Source organism: Pyxicephalus adspersus, chromosome 1 (assembly GCF_032062135.1).
Source record: "Pyxicephalus adspersus chromosome 1, UCB_Pads_2.0, whole genome shotgun sequence".
NCBI lineage: Eukaryota > Metazoa > Chordata > Amphibia > Anura > Pyxicephalidae > Pyxicephalus > Pyxicephalus adspersus.
The window spans coordinates 67758943-67784216 of NC_092858.1; the positions used below are offsets into that span (position 1 = coordinate 67758943).

Sequence of the window (25274 nt, forward strand, 5' to 3'; positions counted from 1 at the left end):
AAGAGCTCAGTCTCAGCTGTGTTTAGCAAAACCACCAATGAACCTCTGCAAGTGTTGGTATGACTGTTGTGAAGCTTTTGTAGGTGTTTAAGATTGATCAGATGCTGTAGGTTTTTCTTGCAGCCCAAAAACACAACACCCAAAAATACCTGTGTTTACTGGTTTTTACATTAAAACCATTTGCAATTTTACACATAGGGGGTGTAAATGCAAAGGAAAATGTCTATATGAACTAAGCCTAAGTTAGTTGGCATATCTTTGCATCATATATACCATATTTGTTTTATCAGCTACTATTGTAGTGTAACCAGTGAAAAACATTTCATACAAGTGTGCTAGAAAATGTATGCAAAAAAATAAGCTTGTGGGTGGGGAATAGACATTTAGGTATTTACATATTCTGACATGTAGTAAAACAAGCATTCCATGACTTTTTCAGCTACAGGTAATGTAGAGATATTCTTCACTGAGGAAGCAATAAAGTTGTCGGAGTAATTTCTCTCAACAGTCTGGCTTACCCTGCTCCTAAGGAAATTTTGTTGTGTTTTCATTGGTGATCAGAGATTTGGAAACCTGCCAATTAGTTCTTAGGATGGAGAAGCAGGGTAGCCGAGCTGGCTTAGAAAAGGACTTTAGCTTCAAATGTGAATTTCTAGAAAGGATTGTTCTACAGTGCCTGCAACTATAGAGGCAATTGGGCCTGATCTACAGCTGGTTAAGAACATGTAAATGTAAATGTCTATAACCTGTCCACATATCAACTATAAAAAAAATATAAGCATTGCAAAGCCCTGTCAGACTTGTTATATTGCATTTTGTAGAACTCTATTTATTACACTTGAATGAAAAGGTCAACATTCTGAAAAATCAGCACGTAGTGCTTCCCACACACCTCATTTGTAGAAATGGACTCCATTGAAAACAAGGAGTTTTCTAATATCTCTCAATTTGTATAGTACTACAAACATAGCAAAGTGTATAGCAATGCATCTGTTATGAATAGGACAGTTACAATGTATCCACATGTTTGTGACAATCTATTTTTATTAATACTGTGAAGATTTATTATTTAGTATGTTTATTTCTACTCATATGGTATTTTTTTATTTTAATAGATTATCCAAGGACTCCTTTATTATTGTTTTCCTTTTTAAAATGTTTGGGAAACACAATTTTCCTGGAATCATTAGCGTAAAGAAATTGAGCTTGAAGTCTTTAGTGAACCAGATGTCATTAAAATGACATTTCAGAATTAGCATATTTTCTGTTTATTCAGCACACAACACTGAAAATCAAGTCATTTTCATATTTCCATAACATTTTTATCCAACAATATAGATCATGGTTTATTACAATAGTTTGCCATTCTTTGACCCATTGCATTGTCATATTAGTGGGACCCACAATAAAAATATCTCAGTATCACTTCAGCTTAGCTGAAGAAACTCCATTATGTTAAAACTCAGTAAAAACAAAGTGCAGATATAAAGGTATTATATGATATCTACAACAGCCTCCCAAAACCTTTTATCACAACTGAATTGCAAACCATTCCCACGGGCAAAAATTTGGTGCTTTCAAACAAAAATGTGTAAAAATGTGCCCATCCCTTTTAGCCATTTGCACATTTTTATTGCCCTTTGTCATAGCTTATTCTTTTTATAGACCAACATCAATGGATGTAAATAGGGTTTAGTAGCAAACACCAACACTAGCTGAATGTATAGGGGCTTACCCTACCAGAACGACCATTGATTTATCAGTACCTCCAGCCTGGTGTCCTATTTTAGTTTTTGGTTTAATTAGTTTTTTTTTGTCTTTGTTATTTTAATTTTATACACATTTAAGTGCCATAACCTTTTAGTTGTTTACAAACATTAAATTAATGGTATTTGCTCAGTTTGACTATTAGCTAGCTAAAGTGGAATTTCATGTGGGCAATATTAGCTGCAATACCATTGCCTAAATAATTCTAATATATATATATATATATATATATGTGTGTGTGTGTGTGTGTGTGTGTACATTCAGAACACCAACATTTGTAAGTTTTTCTCCAAAAGCCATTAGAAACCTGCATGGAAGGACTGAAAGGAACAGGTCTGGCAGACTCAAGCCACAGATGAACCAGACAAGTTTCTAAAAGTCAACAGCTTGTGTTCTAAGAAACTTGCAGTTTAACAGCTTCAATAATAGCTTAGCAGTTTTTGTAGTATGTCACATTTTTAAATGCAAGTTTAAGAGATCAACTGGTAGTAAAAAGCCATTGCTAACACAAGGAAAATAAAAGAGGCTTGGCCAGGCTGGGAACCACCACCAGGAGAACTATAGACTAGAAAAGGTCTTATGGGCGGATTTATTAAAAAGGAAATTTTCATTTATTGTGCAAGGTTTTTGTACACCTTCAGGTTAAAAATACTTAATAATTCCTCAATATGTAGCATTAACTGTCAAACGTATGAGAGGAGGAGATTTTATAGTCTGTGACTCGTTTTCTGAATCCAGAGATGACAACTTTTACAGAATGAATTGTACCTTTACCATAAGACCAACAACAGCATTTTGCAGCACCATGAAGTACCCTCTGATGTACACTTTATTTGTATGAGTTTCATCATGCAGCATTATATTGGTTGTCCTACTTTGCTGGTAAACAAGTAATTTTTATAAATTAAAATTCCATTTACTTAGTTTCCACATTTATAATACTCCCTGTCACTTGCCTATTGTCCCTTCTCTCTCCAGGCCTGATTTATTAAAGCTCCCCAAGATTGGAGAGGATAGACTATCACCGAGGTTCTCCTATAATAGTATATCTTCTGCAGTCATGGAGAGCTTTAATAAAACAGACCCACTGTCTTACTTTTTAGTGCCACAGTAGAATCACTTGAGCTTGTAGCCCCATGTTTACTGGATTGTCTCCAACTGCCCCAGGACACAGCTCCATAGAAGTTTATAGTTAGTATAGCACAGACACATCAAATGCAGTGCTACAATGTAAATAAACAAGGACGTTCCATCCATCAGAATCTCTGTAAATGAAAAATTTGTAAAAAGAAGGGTGAATTACTTTAGGTCATGGAATGGAGCATTGAAGAATCTTTATTGCACTTTTATATAAGTGCTTTATCCTTTTAGGTGACTTCTGACCTTCTGATAAAGGCAGAATAAATAAAGCTCAGCTATGACATACTTAGGTAAGCCTGCATAATATGTTAATTTAACCACAATGTCTAAATATAGATACTTCTTTGCATACTTTGGTTGCAACAAGTGGTTTTTTTGGGTTTCTGTTGCTTTTCATCATCTAAAAATAATCTAACCATTCTCCACTAGCATCAAGACATTATGGCCCAGAAAACTGCAACTCACTGTATACTTTCCATTTTTATGACCATTCCCCCTAAACCCTATAGATAGTTGTACAGGGAAAAACTAGCAATTGCCGAAATATTTACACCATACTGATTATTTTACGTTTGTGATATGGTATCTGCTGAGTCTGTGCGAATTGTTGCCTTGTCTGTGCGAATTGTAGGTGCTTGTTCTTAGCTGACGGGGTGTCAGCTAATGTGGTTTCCTTCTGCTGTAGGCAATCTGCTTTAAGAGATGCTCTTCTGCATACCTCAGTCATAAAGAGTTGGTATTTTGAGTTACTGGTGCCTTTCTATCAGCTAATACCAGTTTGGCCATTCTCCCCTCACCTCTGGCATCAACAAGGCTCTGTAAACCCTAGAGTTGATTGTGCATGAAATTAGCCAATTAGTTAGGGAATTCTTATGGTATGCCACCATTATAAACCCTTTTTTATTTATTTTACATAAGTTAGGTTACATACAGCCAATATATTAAAAAACATCATTTTCATTAGTTCTTTTGCCCTGGGATTTACAATCAATGAAATTAAAGAATTCTAAAAAGTGTAATAAAAAAAGTAAGTGAAAGTTGAAAAACCTAAACATGCACCCAGATTACATAGCATCATCATTAAGAAATATGACCAGACACTAGAAACAGGAATCTTGTGCTATTTTGCATTAAGTATAGTTTTTTTAATGATTTTTTAACTAATTTGTAGGGTCACTTTAAGGGTTTTTGTTAAGCAATAAACATACAGGTACTGCAGCCAGGAACAATTAATTTAATATAAAAAAACTGAATTAGGTTATTTTGGACTGTATTATTTATGAATTTCTTTTGTATTATGCAAATCTCCTATGAAGTGCGTGTCACTGCAGCCAAATAATCAATCAATGCTGATTTTTAACTGAACAATGCCAAGAATTATGAGAGAGAATTGAGTGATGTGCTGTACATAACTTAAGTGTCATTGTCCAGACAAACTGTTTCACACCAGTGGTTTTAAAGTACAATCTACTCTGCAGGGGTGACATTTACTGGGTTCTGGAATACAGCCAGCAAGGGTAAAACAGCCCACATAGTGATGGGTTTTAAGCTTACACCACTCTCTAAAGTGATCATTTTCATTGCTTCACTAATCCAGCTTTGATGTTGTTGCCTGATTGTAACCAATCTGTACACTTCAGCACTTCCCAATCTGATAAACCTGTGATGTGACTAAATAATTCAGCTCTATACAGCACTTTTTATAATACATTGCACATGTCATAATACCATCTAGCCATATGGGATTTGCTGAAAACTGATAGCTACGTACTACAGAATACGCTAGTGTACCTAGCTTTAAATGGTAAGATAAAAATAGAGACATATTTTAACTTTTCAACCATCAAATCATTTTAAATACAATATTACTAGTATGTGAGGGTACAGGAGGGTGTCTAAATGATGCTCAAACCCTAGAAAAAAAGAGAGTCTTGCTAATGTAATATTTTATTATGTATTTTCACAACTTCCAGAAACTTTTAGGCCATTTTACCTGACTTCCATCAATCCTTATGTAGGAATATAGGTGCACAGGGCACTTGTAAAACTTGGTGCCACTCTTTTCTTATTTTGACCCTTATACTTCTTTTAAAACATACAGAATTACTGCACAAATGGACAGCAAAGAAACATTGTACTCAGGTAATTAGCTGAAATAAGGCAGTCTTCTTGCAAAGCTGTTGTAAATTGCAGTGGAGTACTTTGAATTATGATTCATTTTCTTGATTCATAGTTTCAAAGCAAGACACTCAGAAATGTGAAAAAAATCAACCAAAGACCTAGGCTGTTACTGATATTGAAATTTGTTTTCTAGTTATTGCTTTATTTTAAATACAAAGACAAAATGTTTTTTAATCAGGTTAAATGCTTAAGGAAACTGAATTTAAAGGTAATAATGGAATGCATACCTAATAAAAGGTCTGCTTAAGGCCTAACTACTGCACAAAGTTTAAATGTGTGATATTCACATTCATACTAATGGACCAGTCATTATCAGATCATTTTCTTAATGCGCTGTAAAAAAAACCCATTCTGCAGCTTTTAGAAAGTGTTAAAATACCCAATAACACTCCAAATGTCCTGCCTGACATGAATGGGATGTTTTTGAGCATTTTTGGGAGATTGGGAGGACTTTTCTTTTATTGAAAAATATCTTGGTTTAAAACATCTAATGAACCTATACAAAGGCTGGACAGGCATTTAAAACCCTTTAAAATTAATATCAGTATATAATTGGTCTTAATCATTTTTACTTTTTAATATCTTCACACATACAGTCTCTCATATACAAAATACATACAACAGGAACAAAACATATTGCAACTCCCATCATTAAAATGTGACAGATAAGTCCTAGTAAAACTGTTGACAACTCAATTTAGCACTAAATTCAAATCATGCACATAGCCAAAGAAACCATTAATATTAGTAAGAACTCCTTAAAAAAAACTAATATCCATGTCTCATATTTGGAAAGTACTTATAGTAAAGCACTGTCACAAACCTATGTCTAAATGAAGCTTATTGCACATGCTCAGTATTCACCGCACTTCGCACATGCCCAGTGCGTATCCTTACTCTGTCCATGCCCAGTGCAAGCTCCAATCAAAGACTAGGGTGGCACTATATGAAGGCTCCCTGATTTCATTCCAGTGCGGATTGATCGTGACAACTTCCTGTTTACTGATTCCTGGTTCCTGTTTTCTGATTCCTGGTTCCTGCTCCTGTTTCCTGGTTCCTGGTCCTCACTACTCATGCAACCTTCGCTCTCCATCTGATCATCCGTGTATGACCTCCGAGGTTTGTCTGCAAGCTATTATCACCACTGTTTATCCGCAAAGTCATTGGACATTTACCACCACTGTTTATCTGCAAAGTCATTGGACAATTTCTACCACTGTTTCTCTGGACATTTACCACTGTTTGCAAATAAAACCAAAAGGGAGATTTATACCTGTTAACCAATACATGTGTGATCTCCCGGTAAATCACCATCAAGGTTCTCGCAAACGGAGCTCTCCCTTCTGAAGGCTGACAGTATCAATCCCCCCTTTATGAGCTCAGGAAGGAGACCCTCACCCCTTGAGGTAATGGCCCAGCAACATTCCAGCCTTACTCAAGCAGTACAGAATTTGTATGGGTGGGTACTCGCAACTCGAGAACCACCTGGATACCCTCCAGAATTGTCTACAGCCAGCAAAAGCTCTGAAGTAGCCTCTGCTGCGAAGTCCTCTCTCCTGGGGTCTGTGTCCCCTGCATCCCCGGACCAGGAACCCAAGGTTCCTATACTGGAGTACTTTAACCTCCCTAGCGGTAACCCCGAGTGTGACTCGGGGTAGAAAAAACTTGTTAAAAGTGGTAACCCCGAGTCACACTCGGGGTAGGTAAAGCAGCGTTAATAATGATAAATAAAGCCTTACCTTATCCGCGGGCGTCCTCCTCCTTTCTGCTTCTGCGATCCCATCTTCCTGAAGGCTCCTCTCTTCCTGTCCTTCCCCTGCAACAGCGTCTCTGTACTGATGTGTTACCGGAGAAGTTCCCAATGACGTCCGTGCGGGTGTTGCCGGTGGGCGTGGCCAGCAGGGAAATTCAAATTTTTTATTTTGGATTCAATACAAATAACTGTATTGAATCCAATACAAAGTAGCCAGTATCTTTCTGACCGTTGGAGTGAGAGATACACTGTTACAGTGCACTGCCTACCTGCCAATACATTTGATTACTGACCTCTGCCTGATCTTTTGACCATTTCTCTGCCTGCCGCCTGCCCTGACCTCTGCCTGGACTTTGACCACTTCTCTGCCTGCCGCCTGCCCTGACCTCTGCCTGGATTCTGACATCTCTGCCTGCCGCCTGCCCTGACCTCTGCCTGGATTCTGACATCTCTGCCTGCCGCCTGCCCTGAACTCTGCCTGGATTCTGACGTTTTTGCCTGCTGCCAGCCCTGACCTCTGCCATGGCATCCAAAAGGCGTCTCTCTAATCAAGCTGCATATGAACAACTTGCAGACAGCGAGAGCGACTTGGAATCGCAAGTAGAGTCAAGTGACAGTGATTACCCCGGTAACCTGTCATCGGACTCAGAAAGTGACAGCGATTTGGACACTGTGAGGTTAGTGACATCCGCATCTGGTGCTCTATTGATATCAGTCAGCCTCAGCCGGTGCCCCCAAGATTTCCATTCACTGGGGAGCCTGGTCTGAAAGTAGAGGTGGAGCACAAGCCCCTGGCGTACCTGGAGATATTTCTGAATGACAAAGCCATACAAAAAAATGTTGAGGAAACCAACAGGTATGCCGAGGAACAAAATGGGAACCTGTCACTGAAAAGAACATTTGGCTGTTTCTGGGCCAATTATTCTGCAGGGAGTGGTGGGGAAGCCCCTGCAGAAGTGGTATTGGTCCACTAATAGGCTGATCGCTACCCCTTTTTTTGGAACAGTCATGTCTGAGTACCGTTTTTGCCTAATAATGAAGTTTCTACATTTTTCAAATAATGAAACATTTGATGAGACCCAACTTCCTGCGCCCAAGCTGAAAAAAATTTGGGAGTTGTATCAGATATTGTTGGAGAACTTCAGAGACAGCTATGTCCCCCAAGGAGAAGTAAGCATAGACGAAAATCTAATGGCCTACAAGGGGAGGCTCAGCTGGATCAAATATATTGCATCTAAGAGGGCCAGATTTGGAGTCAAGTCATTCATGCTATGTGAATCAGCAACAGGGTACATATGGAACACCCTCATTTACACTGGGAGAGGCACAAAATTTAGCCCCAGATTCAGCAGCTATGGAGTGGCGACATCATCTGTGCTGTCACTAATGGAGCCATTGCTGAATCAAGGATATTGTGTTACCACCGATAATTTTTACAGCTCACCTGAATTATTTGAGTTCCTGATCAAGCATAAAACTGATGCCTATGGCACCGTTAGAGCTAATCGGGGAGAAATGCCACCCATGTTTAGCAACCAAAAGCTGAAAACTGGAGAAATAGTTTCCTGGCAAAAAGGAAAAATGATGGCCCTGCGATGGCATGACAAAAAAGATGTGTGCCTTTTGAGCACTGTACACAACGCTGCCACTGCTATGGCTAGAACAAGAGGAGGGAAAGACATTTTCAAACCACAGGTTGTTCTGGACTACAACAGTACCATGGGGAGTGTTGATAGAGCTGACCAGGCAATGACTTTTTATCCTGCTGTTAGAAAACAACAGAGAAAATATTATTAAAAAATGTTTAGGCATCTGGTGGAACAATGTCTTTGGAATGCTTTCATTCTTTTCAAAGCAAAGAATGACAGGCCTGTACTTCACCATGATTTTATCTGGCAAATTTGTGAGGCCATATGTCTAAAACAACAAAGAGCAGAAACGGATAGAGTTGGACGCTACCACGGTGGTGAACGCAGAGCGCCTGACTGGTCGCCACTTTATGGACCACTTTATGGACTTTATGGATGCTCTAGCCCTTGTCTCCATCCTTGAGTCTTTAAATGACCTTGTCATGTTGATGACCCAGATCGATCGTCGCCTGAGAGAGAGAGACTGTGAGAAAAGGGACGTTGTCAAAGCCTTCAGTCGAGTACAGCTGCCAGCCGTTCCTTCGGTCTCCACTGAGAAACCATCTACAGAGGGAGAGGAACCTATGCAAACTGGGACTGTTCATCCACCCCGCTCTGACACAGACAGCGGCTTAGAGATGAGAAACTTTGTTTATACTGTGGTGCTGCGGGACACTTTCGCCTAAACTGCCCACATCGCCCAGTGGGTAAGCCATCTCTCTTATCCTTCGGTGGCCAGGAGGCCTCGCTGAGACCAACGCAATAATTGATTCCGGGGCAACTCACTGTTTAATGGATATACATATCGTCCACGCTCATGGAATCCCAATTCAAGAAAGAAGCCTTCCCATCACTATTACATTTGCCGGTGGTTCCACTCCCCGTACCGGGCCAATTACCACTTGTACCACTCCAATTGAGGTACATACCCCTTCGGGGCATTATGAGCACTTATCCTTTGATTTTCTACCTTCACCAACATTTCCAGTTATTTTGGGGCTATTTTGGCTTCAGAACCATGATCCACTGGTCCAAGCGTACCATTTTTTTTTCTTCTATGTTATGCCAGCAGAACTGTTTCCCGGAGACCAAAGAATCCTTAGTCGTGGCCACCCTGTCTTTGGAACAGGAAGCATTACTCCCAGAAGTGTACAGAGAATTCTTGGATGTCTTCGATCCAAAAGGGGCCAATACCTTGCCCCCTTATAGACCATATGACTGCCCTATCGATTTACTGCCAGAGTCTACTATCCCCTATGGCCATTTTTTCCCACTCTCCGATCCAGAACCCCTTGGACTGAAAACCTACTTTGAAGAAAACCTCGCCAAGGGATTCATCTGACCTTCACGCTCACCAGCCAGAGCAGGTATCTTCTTTGTCGATAAAAAGGACGGTTCCCTTCGATTCCCATGTGCCGAATATCGTGCTCTGAACCAGATAACCATCAAGAACCGATACCCACTTCCCCTGATATCTGAACTATTCGAATTGCTCCATACAGCAAGAATAATTACCAAGTTGGATCTCCGCGGGGTATACAATTGGATCCGCATCAGACAGGGGGATGAATGGAAGACTGCTTTCTACTCCTGGTACGGGCATTTCGAGTATCTAGTATTGCCCTTTGGGCTGTGTAATGCCCCAGCGACCTTTCAAAGTTTTGTTAATGACATTTTCAAAGACATACTGGACGTATATATCGTGGTCCATCTGGACGACATTCTGATCTTTTCAGATTCCCTTGAGGAGCATTGTGAACAGGTAAAAGAGGTCCTTACTCGACTACGGCAGAATCATCTTTTCACAAAGAATGAAAAATGTGAATTCGAGAAGGATCGAGTACACTTCCTAGGCTTGGATATCTCGGGTCAAGGCATCGCCATGGACCAAAGTAAGGTTTTAGCTGTCCTCGACTGGCCCGTCCCAACATCTCGCAAGGAAGTCCAGAGATTCCTAGGCTTCTCAAATTTCTATCGGAAATTCATTCGAAATTTTTCTCTAATCGTCCGAACTTTGACCGATTTAACTCGGAAGAAGATTTTCCAATGGTACCTTTCTCTTCTACCTTTCTCTGCTACCTTCGAACATGCTCAGTGCGTATCCTTATTCTCGGCACATGCCCAGTGCGAGCTCCAGAGACTAGGGCAGTACTATATGAAGGCTCCCTGATTTCCTTCCAGTGCGGATTGATCGTGACAACTTCCTGTTTCCTGGTTCCTGGTTTCTGATTCCTGGTTCCTGGTTCCTGCTCCTCGCTATTCATGCAACCTTCGCTCTCCATCTGATCATCCATGTATGAACTTTGAGGTTTGTCTGCAAGCTATTATCACCACTGTTTATGTGCAAAGTCATTGGACATTTACCACCACTGTTTATGTGCAAAGTCTTCGGACATTTACCACCACTGTTTATCTGCAAAGTCTCTGGACATTTATCACTGTCTGTTCGCAAATAAAACATACATAGGGACATTTACCCCTGTTAACCAATGCATGTGTGTGTAATCTCCCAATCAATCACCATCAAGGTTCCCTTAAACAGAGCTCCCCCTTCTGAAGGCTGACAAGCACTTACAAAAATATAAACTTGCTTCTACATGTGGCTATTGAACTGTGTAATATTATTTTATTATATGTTGTATATACTTGCAGCATCCATTTAAATTAATGCAGTATTTGTAATATGTGACATCAGTTGCTCCGTCAAGCTCCATTCCCTCATTCAACTCCCCTTTGCATATCTCTATGCCACCATCACTTTGTTCAGCATTTTCTTGATTTCTAGATCATCTTCCAAGGCCACTACTCTTCCACTATTAATATGAGTACTTGCATCTACATGCAATAAAACTTTCTAAAAATGAAATCAATTTGGTCCTACCAAGGATCTAACAGGTGTAAATACCAACCCTGCTTCATTCATCTATTTAGAGTGGGTTCCTGATTAGATCAATCATAGTGACACATTTCCATTACATCATAGACTTCAATAGGATGCTCAAATGTGAAAAAAGTAAACTTGAGAGATAAAAAAAACCTGAATTGATATTGACATGTGTTTTCTATTCATAACATTTCAAATACAAAAAACAATATGTTTAGCATTCAGGTCACATTGTTATGGCAACTGCATTTACCAGTGGAATGAATGTCTTGTAATTATTTGTGGGGCTCTGTATGTTAATGTATGCCTGGTGCAAATATAAAAAAAAATTGTGTTTAGATGCCTGTTAAAAGAGAACCTGTCCTAAATTTTAACTGATCAACCTAACCTTCTGGTAAGGTAAGCATGACAAAAATTGTATTTGTACCTATATAAATTGTATTTGTTACAGCATTGTACGTGATGGTTTAAAGAAACACCCGCTTAATCAGCAAAGATCTGCTCCTGTGTGGCCAAAATATTGTATGTGAACCACACACTATTTAATAATAATGGTAATATTAAATCTAAATATCACACATATTTTTTATTTTGTGGCTTATCATCAGTTAATATTAACTGTGCGCTACATAAAAGGTTTATCAAATTTTTTTATCTTCATAATCAAATGACAGCTTAGTGATAATAACCAAATCATGACTAAATAACAGCATTGTGTAAGTATTATATACACAGACACACAAACACTCATCAGTCAAATATTCAATGTCATGGCTAAAACTCATTTTATTTAGGCATATAGACATTCACAACATGCTGAAGTTTAAACCAAGCCTTAGAATGGAGAATAAAAATGTTTTTATTCACTATGAATGTGGAATGGTTATTGGTGCCAGATGGACTGGTTTGTTTTTTTTAGAAAGTGCTGATCTGCTGGATCAACTCTAGATTTAAAAAGGGAAAGTATCCAGTGAGCTGCAGGTCTGTGGGCAAAAATGCCTTGTTGGTGCCAGAGGTCAGAGGAGAATGGTTTTAGCTGATATAAAGTCAACAGTACTTTAAATACACACTTCGTATAACCAAGGTATGCAGAAAAACATCTCTGAACACAAAATCTGTTAAATCTTAAAACTGATGGGCTACAGTAGAAGAAGACAACAGTAGAACAGGCACATGAGGCTACAATTTGCACAGGCTCAACAAAATTGAAAAAGAAGATTTAAAAAAAATGTTGTTGGATACTTTATTTTTTTCTGTCACATTTAGATGGTGTGGTTGGAAATTTGCATCAACAACATGACATCATGGATCCATTCTATCTTGTATCAATGTTTTAGGATTGTCATTGTGTAATGGTGTAGGTAATATTTTCTTGGCACACCTAGAACTAACCAAGCATCTTTTAAATGCCACAGTCTACCATAGTATTGTTGCTGTCTATATCCATCCTTTATGACTGCAATGTACCCATGGCGCACTCCTGATGGCTAGTTTTAGCAGCATAAGCGTCTTGTCACAAAGCTCAAATCATCTCAAACTGGTTTCATGAACATGACAATGAGTTCACTTTGCCTAAATCCACAATCACTAAACCTTAGTGCAACAAAGCACCTTTAGGGTGTGGTGAAATGGGAAGTTTGAATAATGGACATGGAGCTGACAAATCTAGAGCAAATGCGCAATGCTATAATGTCAACATAGGCCAAAATTCCAGAGGAATGTTTCTAGAACCTTGTTAATCTATGTCACAAAGAATAATGGAAGTTGAAAAGGGAAGAGAAGAACCAACCAATGTGGCCTTTCTATGGTGGTCTCCTCGGAGCTTCTAGCTATCCTGTTAACCATAGTCATAAGTGCCCTTATATATACTCACTGCAACTTCTCAAGAGGAAACTGCATTTAATCTACCTGTCTGTCTAGAAAACAAAACAGCAATAATTTTACTTGTATGAATTTCAACAAATGTGACATTACTACTTTGTGATGTTTTTTAGACAAAAGACTAACATCAATTCTTTACCTTTAGCCCAGTGTACTAGAGAATTGGAAATTTAATAATTTACTTTAAAGTATATAATAATATTGGGAAAGCTTTGAGTAGTGTTTGATTTTTGCTCAGTACATAGTATGCCAAAGTAATCATTCTATAATAACTTTTTCTGTGCAGGTCAAAATGACTTGTAAGAAATTATAGTTTAATGTGTTTATAAAAATACATTTGTTCTTTATATTGAAAATGCAAAGGAAAAGTTCTGGCATAATTCATGACACTTGCAGAATTGAAGGCCATAGTCTAGATATGTTATACAAGAAGGGCCTGATGCAAGACCCAGAAAAGATTATGGGGAAGGGGAGGAGGGGGGTACTATATGCTTTGTTTTTTGGAAACATTTTTCCATGTCCTTTTAGTTTCTTGTAAGTGCCTAAGGACTCATTACCAGCTTACCAGGGCATCAAAAATGTAGAAGAGCTTTTGGAGACTTGACAAAGACCTGTGTTCATTGAATTTGGTATTTATTATTTTTTTTTTTGGAAATCATTTTGAATATACAGGTAAACAGGAGGTCAAGTGGTATTTGATAATATAGAAACCCAATCCCATACATGTCAAAACAAAAATGGGTTTAGAGATGCAAGGTGAAAAACTTTTCAAATTGGGATATTTGGTTGGCACATTTTCATATGAATACAATTTTATTTCACATATTTAAAAAAAAAGGTCCACTCTTTGTACTAATTAGTACTTCTATACTTCTATATAAATATTGCACAATGAAACCAGATTCAGGAACTTCAAGGAGAATGAGCTAACCGTACAAAAACAATATGTAAACAAACATATAAATATGTATTTTACAGATAATTATACCATACCTCATTTTTGTGGATTGTCAAATGTACCTGTCAATAAATTCTGAATGATTTTAGAAGCACATCAAATTGATGTAATTTACACAAATCCAAAGTATTCTTTGCTTTTTTCTAGGTACTTGCAACTTAGTAAAGCATACATTTCTATCCTCCCCACCCGCTTTATTCAGCAAGTTTTACAGGTGACTTTCCTTGCCATGAAAGACAATTTTGTTGGGTTGACTGTATGATATTGCATGTTTATAGAAACATGTATCATTAAAAAAAAATTGGTGCTCAGATCATTCATCTTACCTTCATGTCATATTTATTGATAGCTCAAACAATATTATATATATATATATATATATATATATATATATATATATATAATATTGTATATAAAAATGTTCTGAAAATGGCAGACACTGACAGATATGTAGACATGTTTCGAATATCAAAACAATAGTTTCATTGACCCTACAATTGAGGGATCAATGAAACATGGGCACCTTCATTCTTATCAGCTCACATTTACAACAAACGGCTCATTTCAAACAACAAACTTGGCAATGAAAGTGAAACAGGATCAAGAAAACCTAATAAAACCTCCCCCAAAAAAAAGAAAAAATGACTTACAGCTCCCAAATTTTAGCGGGCACGCATGAGCGTCCATAGGAAAGTCTTCAAGCTGCATAGGACATTCAGCAGAAATTGTCAGTCTGTTCAAATCAAAAAGGAAAAAAAAGATGAGTTACAGCTGTGCAACCAGTGGGCATCCAATCTGTGTTTTTGAGCAATGACTGCATTATTTTAGGATTCCTGAGGACAAGTTAAACTGCAAAATACAACATGATGCCTACTTGAAACACTGTATTAGCATCTCATAGGGTTTCAGATTTTTTTATATATTGAATGAAAAATGCAGATGTGTCAGGTTTTACCTGTTAGCTTGCACTGCTGTCAAACTGCATTACCATGGGAAAACTCCTATCTGTCTATCTGTTCATATAAAATACAGCCTTTACTCCCATGACACCATTTCTCAGGGGACAGCTCTCTTATCATTGAGCCAAATGTCTCAGTGGCAGCATCTTTATATGCTGAGCTATGAAATAAATTCATCCCGAAAGTCTTAAAACAGGATTTGAATCATTCAGTTACTGACACCATGGGCAATATAATGGTAAGAAATGTTTAAGGTTTATGGTACCAGGGAGAAATTGCTAAGCAATCACACATTTGTTCCCTATATACATGAATGTCATCTATTGTGTTTAATTCTTCAGTGAAAACCCTTTGGTTTACTTTTAGACTTTAAAAAATATAATACTATTGTCAGGAGAAAAAGAAAATTAAGGATGAAAATTAACTTTTCATTGTTGACTTTGACTTTTGACTTTTCAGTGTTAAAACTGTTAGTTTGATGGTTAAAGGGTATAAAAATAGCAAACTATGGAATTTTATAAAATAGGTTATTTTAGTTTTTCTGTTGCCACCTGAGAGGTACATGATGTATTGTTTTGTTACACCATTTGTTACATTAAAGCATTTCACTACTACAATTAACATCTACAACAGTCTTTTTTCTAACTGTGCCTTAAAAAGTTGTCAACTTTATAAATACCACTATAAAATTATAATCAGACTGAAACTAACAAGCCAGTGTTCTACTATTGTTATATCCTATAGTGATTAAAGTCACAGAAATTGAGCTTGAAGTTGCCGATACATGGCACCTTTTTAAATCACAAGCAGTGATGCAGTTAATGGTAAATATTAAAAGTACTGCTTCACCCTGCACAAGAAAAGGACAAAAGACTTGTGTATTGCATGTCTCTGGTCTAATAAGCCCTACAAAGCAGTAGGGTTTATTATATTTTATTATAGTACATTATATTATATTGAAGTAATTAGCCTGCTTAGTGAACAGCGTATATTTCTTCAAAAAATCAACACCAATGCTAGATCAGAAAGAGAGTCTCTAAATGTCAAACTATTTAATCTGACAAATTGTATTCACTGAAATCATGATAAACGTTTAAATACTAAATGTATTAGCCCTAAAATATAAATGTATCATTTAGGGGTAACTTTTTCTTTTAATAAATTCACTTGTGTTAAAATTAATCATTTTATTTTTTTTTACACAATCCATTAAAAAAACAATTTTTATTTAAACATCATTAAATATAATAATATAATTAATATGCCTAATAACTATTGATCTTCAAGTCATAAATTAGCAAAGATTTTAGGGTTGGGATGCATAATGCTGTTCATTTATTACAATTATTCCCAAACCTTTACTTTGTTCTATGTTCTGAGGGTCAACTTTTATTGTACCTAATCTTCTGAATTACAGTAATTATCTACTCTTTTCTTAGATAATTTCCCTGCATGGATTATCTGCTTCCTTTCTACTAATATTTTCACTATAATTATGAGTGATTTCAACATCCCTATTGACACTGACTGTCCTGCCTCCACTAAACTCTTCCTGCTCATCATGAAGGTCATACGCTTATTTTTTATTGTTTCTGTTCTATTACAGGTTTTTCAAACTCTTATTTCCTGTCTATTTATCAGAGGGTACTTACTATTAGTCACCTACTGCTATAATCATCCACAAAAATACTCACACTTTAAGCTGAACTCTAATTTTTTTCCACCCAATCTTTTATATCCCCAAACACAGTCTATAAATTATTATATTGTGTTTAAATCGTGAAGCAATTTGCAGAAATCTAAGCATTTAATACCTACAATGTAATCACTTCCAGCCATTTTATTAAGTTCTAGGACAGACAAAAAGGAGGGGACAGATCTGTGGGCAATGACAGGGAAGTTCTCTTCTCCTTTGTCACCATCCCTCTAGGTAGAAAGTTGTTTGAATATAATGAGAGGGAGGATTTGAGCTTTGATATGGTGTACTTATGTCAGTATTTTCATAGGAAAAAAAAAGCAGCTTATACCCACTTGGGGTAACTATACCCAACATGGCTGAAATTAGATTCAGGAAGAACAGAAAAAAGGTATAATCAGGCAGGTATTGGTGCCCTTCACCCCCTGTTCCTTCTGCAAATATTATCTGCCCCGTCACATCTATGTGTAAGGTTTTAGGTCTGTTTTTAATATGTACTAAAGTGACTAAATAGTGCTGGAGAAAAAAAATACAGTAATCCCCCTCTATATCGCGGTTCATATATTGTGTTCCCAATATATCACAGATTTTTATTCCAAGAAAATAACCATAGGCTACGCTGCTATATAGTACTGTACAGAGCATACAGTACTCACTATAAATGTGATATTTTTACGTGTACCCAATGTACCCAAAATTCATCTCGCTAGAGGCTTGCACAATACACAAAAAGCAATAAACAAAAAGCAATTGGGGGTGGCATCTGTGTATCACAGATTTTCATTTAATGTGGGTGGTTTTGGAACGTAACCCCTGCAAAAACATGAGGGACTACTGTACTAAACTTGTTTTTCTTGTATACGGAATGATCTGCTGGAACTCAAAAATAATCTTTCATCTGCTAACCACTCTACCCTCAAACACACACATCCCAAAAAACAACTTCATCATGCAAAAATTCATGTGGCATGCCTGTCAATAAATATGTTTTAAAAGTTTGTTGTTGATTAAGTTAAAGAATGACACTCCAAAAATGATAGAGTATGTCCTCATATACCGGCATTACTTTTCTAATACCCTCCTCTTTGATTTATCAACAGACTTCTACCAGTACCACTTTGCTGCTTGACTGATCTTTTCTTCTTATTCATTAATCATTCCTCCTTCTTGTCAGGCCCATATGTTTCTATCAAAAAAGAGAACCCCTAGGCTGTACCCAAACATCTCTCATCCTCACTCTTTTTTTTAGTTTTTTTATTAACATGTTGTCACTTTATACATGGCTTTAATATTTCTTTGTTCATACATGTGTTGAAGCAAAAAGCCAAGAAACACAGCTCTAGATCATGTCTAATATTCATTTATACCTTAGTATACTGTAATTTAATCAAGCTTATCGTTTACTTGATTTTATTTCCAAGCCAAGTGAAGCCCAGGAATCTGTAAAATGCAAAATGCATGCCAATGAAGTCCCAAACCACCATTTTTCTACTACTCTGTTCCTAACTTGCAGGTGATAAACTAATATTAACAAAATGTTTCATTATGGGTGTACGTCAGAACAAATTAACTTGGTTATAAATAAATAAGTACAGTTTGATTGCAGAAGTCAAATTTAATGTACTTTGTTTTTGTACTTTAATCTCCTGTGCTGTCTGCCCTTGTTAAGTACAGAAGCAGTGTATTTCATACCTTTGTTTATTCCTTCCATATTCCCGTTTCAGATTTTGTCTGCCTTAGAATACCAAGTAGCATTGTTTGCATGTTAATGTTTCTCATCAAAGTGGCGTGTATTGGGCAGCAAGAGACTGAAGAGAATTAAAAATACTAAATTGAAGCCGAGGCGTGTTATCCTCTAGGCAGTCTATGGCTTCCCAGGGGATATCCATTTACCATTCCTAATGTAATGTACTTTCACTTCAGTGGCATGAAACTAAATGGGTCTCCTGGTTGCTTGCTTGCTACTGATTTCATTCTATGATGTTAGTTTCAAGCACTGCCTGATAGCAAAAGTGAATGCTTGAGAGTTAGTTGATGTATATTAGAGTATAAATTGCATGAAATAGTCTCATGCAAATTTGTAGTGTAAGAGTCTTTTAGTGGAAACTAATCTGGAGCATTTTAACTATGGTTATTTGTTAGTATATGTTTATTTTTGTGTCCTTTTACTAACATTAGTATATAGCAATAAGTTTTTTTGGGGGCCCCAAATTGTGAGTGGCTTAATGTTTAGCTTTTTGCTTTATTGCTTTGGGGCCTGCATTTAGCTTCTGCTATCTGATATTTATCAAATTAGTTCAATAAATGTAAAAAAAAAAAATTCCAACCATGGACTTATAAAATACTTGTGAAATCCCTCCTTAGTGAACATGCTTTCTTAATATAAAGTACCTACCTAGTTTGGCTGGCAGGTTGATGTACATTACTCCCAGAAAATATTACAGTACCCTCCCCCAGTATTACTCTGAGATGCCCTTCTCCTGGCCGAAGCAAATTTAAACAAGCTTTGATGGGTGAATGACTGGAGGGGTGAGAATGCCTAGCCAGGCTTTATTTACGGGCAGACCAACTTAGGTAATACATGCATGAAATTCTCTCCATGTCCAATGAGCCTCCATGTCCAATAAGTGAAAAAAGTACCAGGGGCAATAATGCTGAAAAGGAAAGGGCTAGATGACACTGGATGCCCTCTAGCAAGGAGCAAGCTTCATCCGATGGGTTACAGCTTTTAATGCATTCTGTGGAAGGCTCAAAGAGTGAAATGAAATCAGAGTAGCAGGCTGGAATTTACATTTAAAGCTCATTCAGGGGCACAACTATAAAAAAACACCTATGTAAGCTTCAAGTCATTATGATTTTACGAGGACTTTCCTTCCCTGATTCCATGTGACATTGCCAAGTGTCTTACCAAAGAGTTGCCGCCAATCACCAGCACTGTCATGCATAGGGTAAATGGCTCCCTTCCCCAAATAAATTAAGTGGTATTGGAACAAATGCAAGACAAGTATAAACAGCTGTGTGATTGGCAATAATTTGTATCTTTGCTCTGCATAGGTAAAAAATAGGTTGCAATTAAGCCTACATTATTAGATGCACAACTGTAAACATAGCAAGACGCACTAACTGCAGCAGAAACATACAACTGAAAAACCCACTCTACATTTACATACTTGTAATTCCATGATGTTGGCTGTCTTTTAAGACTATTTGAACAGTGTGGGTCCTCTGTTTATGCCCTATGCTTGCTATTATTTCTAACAAGCTAAAAATATAGTTGTAAGTTTATATTATTTAACTTGGATGCATTTGATTGTATGATAATTTGATAAAAGCATATAATGCAAAATAAATGCATAAATATAGGTTTCCATCAGGTAAAGTCTCATGTCAATATAATAAGTTCTAGAGATGCAGGCAGAAGTAGAAGGTATATGCAACTTTATGTAAACACTGAGATTGATATCGCTCCTCAAACCTTTGAAATTTGATAACATCTTATAAATCAATATTAATGCTGTGGAGGCAAAGAAAGACGAGATTAAATTTAAAAGCCAAAATTTGTAAATACCACCAGCTGTATATATCTCTGTATCAACTGATATTTTTACCATGCTGAGTATGATTTCTCATGATATGCACAGTGGTAATTTCCCAAGTTTGGTACAGATCTAACTAAAGTTCCTTCAAAGAAGAGATTTCAATGATTCAGTTGTGTATAGCATGTTGATATATGAAACTGAAATAAATAGGATACATATTAAATCCCAAATTGTACTACATTTTTCTCCTTCTGTTCTCAATTTCATCAGCATGCTATTCATCAGCATATTTACAGCCTATCCCAAGACATATTTAGACATTTGCTGACAAAAAGATGTAGTCATCTACTATATTTTTCTTTCTCCATGTCTCCATAAAACATATTTTGACTACAGAGATGTAATTGCCCAATATCATTCAGCAAATGATTACATACAGACAAAGAGTAAAGAAAATAGTACTACAAATAGTAAAAAGATTTTCTTTCATCAGTTGTGTTTTGGTTTTGGAAATAGCAGCAAATACTAACTTTACTACCAGTGGGGATTCAGCCATAGTTTAAAGCAGACATAGGCAAATTACTGACTGTTATGCTTTTTAATCCAGCACACTTTTACACATAATTTTTATCAGTTCATACAAACACTCTCCATCCATACGATACTGTCTCAGCCTGTCTGTCAATTTTTAAAACTCACTGTGGCCCCTGAGCTAAAGATTTTCACCACTTCTGGTTTAAAGTGTCCATGTGCATCTGGCACCTCTAATGTTAGCCAGTGGTAGGGCAATATTAAGAAAAAAATATAATATGGAAAATATGATTAAGAAAATAGCAAAAATCATCGATCAGTATTAGGGACATAGATCGTACATATAAGGAAATTGCACAATGTAATCATGATGTTATTTGTTACTTTACTGCGTTTAGCACAACACATAGTATTTTGCGGATTAAGTGCTGTCAATCCAGTCATTTGGTAAACTACAACATACATGTTAATTATTCTGTAATCCAAGATGAGAACTAGCAGACTTCTTTGAGATAACACACAAAGAGAACACAGGGCAGTTCCTTTTTTCTGACATGAGCGACAGGTTTTTTTTTTTTTTTTTTTTATCAAACAGATATAACAAAATGCTTTGATAAACACACCAAATAGACCAAAAGGGAGTAAATTAGAGTTTAGATTTTAGTGTTGGGGTTTATGTACACAAAAGATCTATTAAAATAGGACCCCATTAGGATAATGAAAATCCACATTGATTGGGTTCAGTTCTAAAGACACATGATTTGGGGATGATTTCTATTCAATAAATTAAATTTGCTTCAATTAAAATGCCCAACTCAAAATGCCTTATTTTATAGATGTAATGTATGTTTAAACAGATCCACAAGGATCAAAACATACCCAGTCTAAGAAACCTACAGTTCCATTTGACCAATCTGCAATTGGTGTTGTTATTTATTTTTCTTAAATAATAAAAATGTTGTTCTCCAGAGAATAAACCCTAGTATATTGTGCAGGTTGGCTTTTCCATAGAAAGAGGATTGAGACCTCAGAACTGTATTATGCTGCAACTAGCCTTTTGGACAATTTTGTAAGAATTGTCACCTACAGCACATAAAACTTATTTACCAATTGTCCTGGTGAGTTGGTATAGAGGCCCTTTGGATTCCAATCAGTTCACTGATTAAAAGTGCAGTAAAAAGAAATATTTTGTAAGTTTTGTTTATTTGTGTCCCATAAATAGAGTTTTCACATAGGTAAAAGATACATACTCTATTTGATTTTTTTTTGTCTGTGTGTCTTGTCAAATGTTATTTGGATATGCAGTGTTTCACAACCTTTTTAAAATGGGGGAACCCCTTGAAATAAGTTTCAGGTCTTCAGGGAACCCCTTCGATAATTACTATATCCACAACTCACAGAATATTAGTATGGTGGTCAGTAGTAAGAAGAATGCCTCTCACATTGCAGGCCAATAGGAAGAATGTCACCCTTACAGATAGCCAAAGAGATCATTGGAATCACCTAACCTGATAGTCACAAGTATCCCATTGTTCAGGGAACCCTTACCAAACTCTAGAGGAATCCTAGGATTCCACAGAACCCTGGTTAACAAACACTGGGTTTTAGCGAACGTGTAACAATCCAGTGATTGTTTTTTGGGGCACTAGGAATAGGTCAGGTATATTATACATACCTCTACTCATTTTCTTGTTTGGGGACATCAGTAGTATAAAAGAAACCAAAGACCCCTGCATCCTATTGCAACAAAATAATGTTAGATAACAGACAATGGCTAATATCTATATGTAAGGGGGTCCGCATATTTATACCGATTTAACTATTGTACATGTATGCTTTATATGTCAGGTGGAGTTTTCTAAGTGACACTATTTTTGTGTTTGTATGTGATTCTTTAAAAAAATTTTAAAACATGATGCATTTTAAATATTTAAATCTGGCAAATGAGGAGGAAAACATGAATTGACAACAGAGCACATCTTTTATTATTTACCCTATAATAAGAATGTTATCAACAACAGATTACTAATATGATACCATTTTAATAGGCTAACTATAGATAATACAACAGCACTGGCTGATTGGCAAATGTAAATATTAATAGGTAACAATGGGTAAAAAAAGATCTTTCATTTCAACAACTGATTGTAGTAATACGCTTTTCTTTACCATTTAGAATACCTTATTGCCATCTAGTGAGCTCTGCAGGAACTTTATTTCCAATATTCCAGTTTCTGTTTTTGTTAAAGTTAAAAATCTTAAAGCTTACAGGTAATATTTCTTGTTTGTATGACACCAGGGCACATTGTGTGTAATTATTTTGTTACATGGATTCCACATCACTTCCAAAATTAGAGTTTTTCAAAATCCAGAGATTTTGTACAGACTTTTCAAGCTTCAGAGCATGACCTGTATATAAAAAAGCACACATGCATTTATATTTAAATGCTTTCTTCAAAGTGAAATTAAATTGGCTGCTTAGGTTTACTACAGGCCTGTTTGTAGCATTTATTATTTTTTATATGTATATTGACATTGTTTTTTTTTATGAAGTTCTATCTGGTATCTCACTAGTGTTGTGGGTATGTTTAGTTACAGTATGATATTCAATTATAACTATTTTCATCATCACTAGGTTACCAAAATATCCTTTAAAATGCAATCTCTGGTTGAGCAGAAAATAGGAGCAAGCCAAATAGTACGAGGAAGACCCTTCCAGAGAGTCAGGGCAGCTCCAGAAAAAACTTGGAGCCGTGCATGTTATGAGGTTATGAGTGAGGAAGTCATTAGTAGGTCATTGAAAGAGTGAAGAGAGCGGCTGGGGGAGTATTTTTGTTACCAGGTCAGAAATGTAGGTGGGACAAGAACTGTGGAGGGATATGAAGGCAAAGCACAGGAGCTTGAATTTGATTCTAAAGTCAAATGGAAGCCAATGAAGGGACCTACAAAGAAATGCAGCAGAAGAAGAGCAGCGGGAAGGTTGAATGAGTCTGGTTGCAGCATTCATAATAGATTGTGGAGGGGAGAGTCGGGTTAATAGAATACCAGAGAGGAGGATGTTATAGTAGTCAAGGCATGAGATGATAAGAGGGTCTACAAGGAGTTTGGTGGTCCCTGGGAAGGTAGAGGTGGACTTTAGAAATGTTGCGTAGGTAAAAGTGACAGGACCTGGGAATGAATATTAGGGATGAGCGAAAATACCTCTGGCATTCTCGCGAAACTTTTTTCAAACTTCCAATAGTTCCGCGAAAGTTTGGCAAACCGATTTTGTGAAACCATTGGAAGAGGAAATTAAAACAGGAGGATTCCTCTAGTGCCTGGGGATCGCAGATGACCCGGGGATCGCAGAGGATTTCCAGGGCTGCATCATGCAGCCCTGGAAGTCTTCCTGTTCAGTGAGAGCTCGACCTCTCGGCAAAACAGAAAGCTGTTCTCGCTTACATTTTCAGTAAGCGAGAAAGGCCCGGTTCGCCGTGAGATTGAACTTAATTTTCTCGCTCGCTCATCCCTACTAAATATGAGGGCTAAATGAGGGGGCAGAATCAAAGGTGACGCCAAGACAACGTGCCTGAGGGGAAGGACGAATAACAGTGTTGGTAACAGTTAGATATATGTCAGGGGGAGATTTGGAATTTGAGGGGGGAAAAGATGATGATTTCTGTTTGATCCAGGTTGAGTTTCAGAAATCAGGTCTGAAAGATATGTATGCCAGCTATGGTAGCAAAATGCAGTTAATATACAAATCTTTAACACTGGCATCCTTATTCCATGCACCATTTGAATGTGCTGCCAACACACCAGAATACACACAAAAAGGAATGCACCATTTGAGAAATACAGCGTGTTGTGGTGCACTGCAATGTAAATGCATTAGAAATGTGCGATGGGATGCCATTCAGAATAAATGTCAGCACAGCGGTTACCACAGCACATTCAAGTGTGAATCCATCCTGAGGCTTTTACAAATAAAAGCTTTCTAGATTCCATTTTTAACATCAGCAGTGCACACTTGATAAACTTGAGAGCTTGCTAGCAGCAGTTGTTTTTTCATGACAAGCCAGGATGTTTTTTTATATATAAAATATATATATAAAAAAATATTTTCAATATAATCAAATAATATAGTAATGCTGCCAAGAGCTGAATTAAATGATTTTTGAGGTTTAATGATAGGTCTACTACCTACAACAGCCTAGTATTATTAGGCCAAATAAATCCTATAGACGTTTTGTTGATATGGGTTTATGCAGTAATGTTACTCTCTCCAATATGTTTTTGCAGACTTTAATAAAAGCAAAAAGTAACACAAATCACATTAAGTTGTAGCAATCAATAGGCAAAAGAAGGTTTTGTGGCT

General features: G+C 36.9%; 1 protein-coding gene across 1 annotated transcript in view; it reads right to left on the reverse strand.

The window, feature by feature from the left end:
- Positions 1–25274, reverse strand: part of GABRA5 (gamma-aminobutyric acid type A receptor subunit alpha5) — a 113828-nt gene that overhangs the window by 45127 nt on the left and 43427 nt on the right. Inside the window, exon 6 of the mRNA XM_072412895.1 lies at positions 14843–14925. Coding sequence (XP_072268996.1) covers positions 14843–14925 — 83 coding nt within the window. The remainder of the gene's footprint in view (positions 1–14842; positions 14926–25274) is intronic.